Below are 7,117 nucleotides of genomic sequence, written 5' to 3'. Positions count from 1 at the left end.
TCTCTTCTCCTTCCCTCATGTCAATTTTAAGTGCAAGTCTGCCTCTGCACGATTAAGACCATGTGGTGGTGTCCGGTTGCGATGTTTATGAGATCAGGAGAAGACGACACGAATTGGGGAGGAACTCGAAGAATTGGTCTTTAAGTGTATGTGGTTCCCTTTATATCTTTCTTCTCTGTTTGCTTAAGTTAATATTGTTTATCGTATTCGTCTCTCTATATTTTTCTATTCTGTAAAACGAAGTTTAGAGACCAATATATTCAATTGCTTCCGCTGCAGGAAATTCCAATTCCTTCACTTCTATCTCTGTTTATCACCAATACACTCAATCACAATGATGAGTGATATATAAAGATAGTGATATATTATTATCTATCAATGATAGTCAGAGATAGGCATCTATCTCTATCTATCAGGGATATTCAAAGATAGAGTTCTATCTCTGTCTATCACTGATACACCCAATCACAATGATAAGTGATAGATAGAAATAGTGATATATCGTTGTCTATCAATGAATAGTTGTACCTCACTGATACGATATAATACAAAGTAGTGAATTCAATTCAAAATAAAACAGGACAAAATAAAGAGATAGATAAAGATGATTGTCTATCAAGTATAAGCAAAGATAGAGTTTATCTCTGTCTATAGGGATAGGCATCTATCTCTATCTATCTAGTGATAGACAAATAATAGTACAATTCATAATCCTTCCAATATTGATATCCAACTTTTTGTGAAGAAGAAGAAGAAAAAAGAAAGAGACAAAAATCCAAAAAATAAAAGAACTAAGCAATTGATATGGAACTGAACCTTTTCCTCCTCACTTTTTCATATTTCAATTTTCTGGAGAGGTGAATTCTATTTTTTGGATTGAAGAAGAAGAAGAAGAAGTGTACTTGTGATCGATGAAATCTACGAAGAAGAATGAAAACCTGGTGATGATTGATCAAGAAGAAGAAAATGAATTGAAATCAGCGATCAGATGAATTGAATCGAGAATACTAAATTGAAATTGAAGTTGAAATTGTCGTTGAAGTTGAAGGCGTGACTGCAGTTGTAGTTGAAGTTGTCGAAATATTGATCGAGCGAAATTGTGAAGTTGAAAACTATACTCAGAAGTTGTCGTAATTGAAATCAAGCAAAGAAGAAGAAAAAAGAAGAACGAAGAAGCAACGGAAAAAATCGGTGAATTGGCAATATATGCGCAAAAAATTTAAAATATGGAGAGGTAGTTTTGGAATTTTTTAAAAAAATGAAGTTGTTTCCGTTGACATTTTTTTTGTTATAGGATGTAAATAGTTTCCTATTTTTTCATTTTGGACAATTTCTCCTAAAAAAATTTACATATGAAATAAGAGATTTAAATTCGGCTAAAAAGAGGATAGCTCGCATAAATTATACTATCAACCTTAATCTTAAGGCCAAAAATTCGATATTGTAGAGAAAAAAAAAAAAACAAGCGTTTAAATTCTCAACTTATTGAATTTGTTTAAAACTAAACTTATACTTAATATTTAAATTACTTTTATAAATATTTTTATATATTTTTCAATCCAAATGCCCATTACAGGGAAAATTTTTAATTTGTTTTCGTTCCCTTTCTGAAACAGATAATTTTCTTTCATCTACTGTATTATCATATTCTCAACTTATAAATATCCATTGCATTAACCAATCACACGTGAAGAATGATCTTCACCACACATTAAATTCACTTTTTTCTTGATATAAAATGTTATATGGCTTTGACATCCAAAAATTAATTAAAGATTTTCAACATCCAATAAAGTACATCAGCAGCATGTCTAGATAAAGACTGTATAATTTCATAGTAACATTCTGTTTCAACAGAATTGTATAGTCTGTGTACTGTTTCACACAAGAAATGAAATATTATTACTGTTTGATAGATATTTTATAAATGCCCACAATTGACAGAGTTCCCTAATTAGAGCTATGAAAACATATTTTTGAGCATTAGATCTAGAACAGTACAAGAGAAATGAAACTAGAATAAAAAATAAATAAACAAACAGCAATTAAAAATGATCTTATTCGATCTTCATTTTGTGTATTATCTGCCTTCATCTTTTAGCCTGTCTTTGTTCACCACCATGATCTGATCTGCTTCCCTTTGGTACCATTTTCTTAGAATCTGACTTGCTCAAGGACTTGCTATCCTTGCTTATCTCTCTGGTCCTACAACTCTTCACTGACTTCACATCAAGTTCTGATTTATCATCTTTCATTTCCTTCTCAAGTGGCAGCTTCACATCTGCTCTTTTTGTTCTATGTCCATCTCTCTCACTGCATTCAGAGAAGGCCTTTCTTTCTCTTACTTCTTTATCGACGCTACTGTCGATATCTGGTTTTAGCTTACCGTGATTGTCACTGGTGATTGTCGCCTGTTTTTCGACAGAAATCAGCTGTTTTGCAGTGGGTGTGAAACTTGTAAGTTGCGAGCTTTTCTCTTGATCAAAGAACAGGACCTGCACAACAGTTCTCAACGGTAATCGCTCATTCTTTACAGCATGGGCTCGGACTTCAGACGATAACTTTTGGCAGTCTAGAATTCGACACAGTCGCTTTTTATCTGCCTTGCTCAAATCGGGGTGTTCCTGCTCGACGTTAAAATATGTTTTATTAATCAATGTAGGAGAAGTCATAAAATAAAAGGGAAAAAAAGAGTAATATCTTCCTACCTTGAGATACATGTTTATTGCCTTGTAAAGATCGTCATGGTTTGGGCGAGCAATATCTGGCAGAGCTTCAACGAGTTGTATCACTTTAGATACAGGCATGTTGATATCCATCACAACCACCCGAAGATATGAATCAACAAGCTTCCCGACCTTTCTAATATATCTCAAGAAATGACTGTTTTCAGAAGCCCCAGAGTATTGCCTTCGCCACAGTGCTCGAAGACATTCCAACACCGCCACAACCGAGTCGACATCATAGAAGTGCGTATTGGAGGTTGACTGTGAAGGAAAGAGCAAGTCACTCACTCTTGCCTCCTCAAACTGCAGACTCGATCTTCGAATTATTTCAGTTTTGGTCATTGATGATACGGCTAGATAGTTTGCTATGTTAAGGAGTCTGAGCAAGAAGCCAACTGAAACTGATCCCCGATCTGAAGGAATCATACCAACTATTTTCTCGAGAATTTGTCGGCTCTTTTCCAAATCTTCTTTGCTCTGAGTAATCTTAGTCTCTGAAGGCTTGACATTTGCAGCATCAGGTAGCCAACGACAGGCATAGACGTGCAAGGCTTCTCCAATAAGTTGTGGTGGTAGAATGTATGTAGATCTAACCGCCAAAATTATACAGCGGAACAATTCAATGTCAAGATCTGACAGATCCTCAGTCCACCAATCTTTTGGGACACTTTGATTATTTTTTTTCGTGTAACCTGGTCTTGTATAAGTGTAGGACCATGAGACCTGCAAAGAATGATCTAATGTCAGAGCAATTCCAAGAAGAATGGATCCTAGACCCAAATTTTGCCAACTCTATTCCTCTTTCAGTTTAATATCAAGAGTGTTGAATGAATAAATATTCAAGCTGACATGTATTCAGAATAAATTAACGGTTGAATTTGTATTAGTTGAATAACTTCAAACTCTGGGGTTAATAGTACTCCAACATTAAGAAGTCATCTTTTCTCAAAAAAAAAAAAAAAAAAAACTTAAAGAAAGTAAGAATGCAGATTAACCTTCGAATGTGGTGTTAAGATTTTCTCAACAATTGAATCGATGCACTTTCTGACAATTCCAATATTCTCAGACCACTCAGGTAACTTTACGGTGCTTTGTAGGGTGACAATGGAATCCTTCCAGCCAACAAGGATGCACGAGTGGAGGAAAGACTCTAGCTTCAGAACAAGATTGCCCTTCTCCACTGCTTCGGTCATGCGAAGGAACTTAGCAGCACATAATGCGGGTACGAGATTATGGGCACTAATATTAATAGTCATTCCATAACAAAATTTAGCACACAGTTCAAATGCTTCTGCACCTCCAGGAACATCATGAAGTTCAACAGTGGCGATGTTGGAATCTCCCAAGTCAGGGCAGAGATGTTGCAAGAGGCCACACTTTGGTAGAAGCTGAAACTGTAAAGCAAACCAGCAAATAAAAAATCCTGGTAAAGAGGAAATTCTGTGTATATCATTTGTAAACTCTGCAGTGTATGTTAATAAATAGGAAATCCTTTTGTCTTTGATTACACATTTCATCATTTCCGAGTCTAAAAATGATTTACGTTCAGAAACTTGAAAGTTTGAAATTGAAGTTCATATCAAGAAAAAGAAAAGGTATACGATGAGTGAAATGCATAGAGTTAAGAGCTTAGATATGTCATCCTCAAATTATGAAACAGAACAAAAAGTAGACCATTGTCAGTGCTCCTACCTTATGGAGAAGGAAACTAAAGTTGTCGATGCATATAACAATATTGCCTGGGACATCAGAAATAACCGTCCTGCAGTGTACAATTAATGTGTTGTTTAGTCAAGAAACTTTCAGGGTTCGTTTTTGGAGGGTGGTTCTGAATTCTGAAATGATACCTGGTAGCTGCTTCTGTGTAGAAGGAGTCAGGCCTCGTTCCCAATTTCATAAACTTCATTTCTAGAATTGCCTTTTCTTTTCATCGGTCTTCAGTATTTAACTTTGAAGCTCCTTTCATATATAAAAAGCTACATTCAATTCTCAACTACAATGACTGAATGAGGTATAAGAAAAAAGAACAGCCGACAACAGCTTGCTATTGCAGTTATCTGTGCTCTACAGTACAAAACACATAGAATAATTGAATAGAGTGATTTGTATATTTTCTAAACTGTTCTAAACCAACCAGATTCATTGGCAAGTACTGCAAATTAAATGCCAGAGTGAGAAATAGTGGTTGTGTGCAGCGCATATTGCCTTTTTCTACAGAAATGTTAGCTTACATTAAGTAAAGAAGAAAAAAAAAACATGTGGATTTAAGCAATCCATCTATGAAAGCGGAAACTAAGAAGAATTCAATTCAAATCAATTGGAAAGACAATGGCCAGAACCGTCCAACTTGGAAGAAGTCACGATGGAGAAAAATGAGGGAGGCCGATGACTTTATTGATGCAGGAGCATTGCATTAAAAACCAAACGACAAACACCAGTCGGCCCAATTGCAAAAACAGAGGAAACAAAACTTTAAAATTTACAAAAAGAAGAGTTGATAAGAGAGGAAAAAGGAGGAGGATCGAATTGAAGTTGCAAAAAGGAATATAGGCTTTAAACAAGTGAAAAGGAGAACGGTAACACCAAAAAAGTGAAAAGCTACTGTTGCTCCTGGTGGAATAGAATCCAGTATCCTTGTTATAACTTATAAGACAAGAGAAAATGCCTTCCCACGATGGATTATTCGCAATCTGACGTAGCAATAAAACAAGGATTGCGTTTTCACAGACATATGGGGTTAAACAGAATGTTACAGAGAGCTATCTCGTTCCTTTTCCAGAAGGAAAGGTCTCTGAGGTTCTTCTCTCAAAGGGAAATACAGTCATACGTGGAATATGCGCGTTGTAAGACCAATTTTTCCTTTTCTCTCCAATCTTGATTTGCTAGATTCTCGACAAGGTTTTTGATTTGTTCTTTTTGTCCATTTTCTATTGAAAGCATTCTGAAAACGTCCACACCAAGCATAGTGTGGTAAAAAGTATTCTTCCATATAAAAGAGAAGAAAAATGGAAGGTATCTAAGCTAAATTGAAGATTCATTTAAGATATTGCCTATTAAAGTAAAAGGGTTTTGTTTATTTTCACAAGTCAAAAATCCATTACTTTACTTCACTAATCGACAAAATTACTACCATAAATGAGGCCCTGAAGTAAACTCACAAATTAAATCTAGCAAGAAAGAAGAGATGAGAACATTTACCGTCGGAGACGCATACAAAATGCAGTTGACACGGTCCAGTTCCAGAAAAAAAGAGAAAGGGACAAGGTAAAAGCTGCAGAAACACCAAACAAGCCCAGGTGATCGGAGGAAACAACTGAAAAAGCTTCTCTGATTCAGATTCAACCACACAGCGCCATATGTTATGATGCAGAAGATGAGAAAGCCTTAATGGTGAAAAGGGTTTGGAAATCACAAGCTGATTTATTCAGATTTTATGATGGAAAAAAATGGGTGTTAAAAATCTACTGGTGAGGCACGCCAAGTAAAGGCAAATTGGGTTATTGAGTGCATGGGGACAAGGAGAGGGACATGGGTTTGGAATCTCCTGATTAGTCAACCTAGTAATAATCTAAAGCAACGCTATCATAAACCGCTTGAAGATATACAGAAGGGAGATGTAATGAAAAAGTTAATGCAGGCAGTCTTTAGACAAAATGGTGTTCTAATCATAAATCTCCAAATGAATCATGCATAATCAAGATCAAGAAAATTGAAATGCACTGAAACATTTCACATATACAGTCATAAGTTGATCTACAAAAGGTTCGCCAAAGAAATTAAAGCTGAAGTTCGCTGAAAGTCAAAATTGAAACAGGAAATCGAGATTATAAAAGTGAGAATTGAGATAGGGAAAAACAAAAACAAATTGCAGAGGTGGGGTTGGGGCTAGGGTTTAATGCTCTATAGCTAAGAAAAGGGAAAAAGGAGGCTTTACTGGGTCCCTGTGATCCTCGAGATTGAAAGATCGCCAATGGCAGCCTTCATCATGATTCCCCCCACTAACTCCGCTGATTCTTCTTCCATTAATCGTTGGTTGGTTCTTCTTGATCTGCATGTCGGCCACGTGTCGCCGGCTGTATCACTCTGACGTTGGATTACTCTTCTTTTTGTTGGTGGTTTCGGAGGCCAATCGCAGACAACTCTCTCTCTTTCTTTCCAACTATGTCGCCTAATTTCTCCATGCGCGAACGGAACTGCCACAACGCCGCCGCCTGATACGGCGGCGGCCATTTTCCACCGGCGGCGTTCGCTTTGGCTCCAAACAGCGGCGTGAACTTCGTGCAGAACAAACCTTTACCATCGTCTTTCTTACAATTTCATCATTGATTTGATTGCTCAAAATCATGGAAGCCTGCTCAATTCGAATGTAATTTATGTACTCTGTGACCCAC

At 36.5% G+C, this 7,117-nt stretch overlaps 1 protein-coding gene across 6 annotated transcripts; it reads right to left on the bottom strand.

The window, feature by feature from the left end:
• Window positions 1-1,848: 1,848 nt before the first annotated feature.
• LOC120073359 (BTB/POZ domain-containing protein At5g47800) lies at window positions 1,849-7,117 on the bottom strand. 6 transcript variants are annotated; one of them, XM_039026163.1, is made up of 7 exons: window positions 6,661-7,117; window positions 5,925-5,997; window positions 4,574-4,685; window positions 4,419-4,488; window positions 3,722-4,120; window positions 2,709-3,449; window positions 1,849-2,624 (listed from the first exon to the last, which is right to left on the bottom strand). In XM_039026163.1, the coding sequence occupies exons 3-7, from the start codon at window positions 4,630-4,632 to the stop codon at window positions 2,091-2,093; spliced, it is 1,803 nt and encodes a 600-aa protein (XP_038882091.1). In that variant the 5' UTR covers window positions 4,633-4,685; window positions 5,925-5,997; window positions 6,661-7,117; the 3' UTR covers window positions 1,849-2,090. The 6 variants fall into 6 exon arrangements, with proteins under 6 accessions (XP_038882091.1, XP_038882090.1, XP_038882089.1 ...); XM_039026162.1 differs by lacking the exons at window positions 5,925-5,997; window positions 6,661-7,117 and adding exons at window positions 4,861-4,937; window positions 5,066-5,863; XM_039026161.1 differs by lacking the exons at window positions 5,925-5,997; window positions 6,661-7,117 and adding an exon at window positions 4,861-5,863.

Source organism: Benincasa hispida, chromosome 3 (assembly GCF_009727055.1).
Source record: "Benincasa hispida cultivar B227 chromosome 3, ASM972705v1, whole genome shotgun sequence".
NCBI lineage: Eukaryota > Viridiplantae > Streptophyta > Magnoliopsida > Cucurbitales > Cucurbitaceae > Benincasa > Benincasa hispida.
The sequence above is the reverse complement of the archived record's forward strand: the minus strand, read 5'-3'. Positions and strand labels throughout refer to the sequence as shown.

What these genes read in the sequence shown, in the direction of transcription:
- LOC120073359 (XM_039026163.1), bottom strand. Translation starts at nt 4,632, where the DNA reads ATGAAGTTTATGAAATTGGGAACGAGGCCTGACTCCTTCTACACAGAA. An exon ending in TACACAGAAGCAGCTACCAG is followed by an intron (nt 4,489 to 4,573) that starts GTATCATTTCAG and finishes TGTACACTGCAG; the next exon opens with GACGGTTATTTCTGATGTCC. An exon ending in TTAGTTTCCTTCTCCATAAG is followed by an intron (nt 4,121 to 4,418) that starts GTAGGAGCACTG and finishes TTTGCTTTACAG; the next exon opens with TTTCAGCTTCTACCAAAGTG.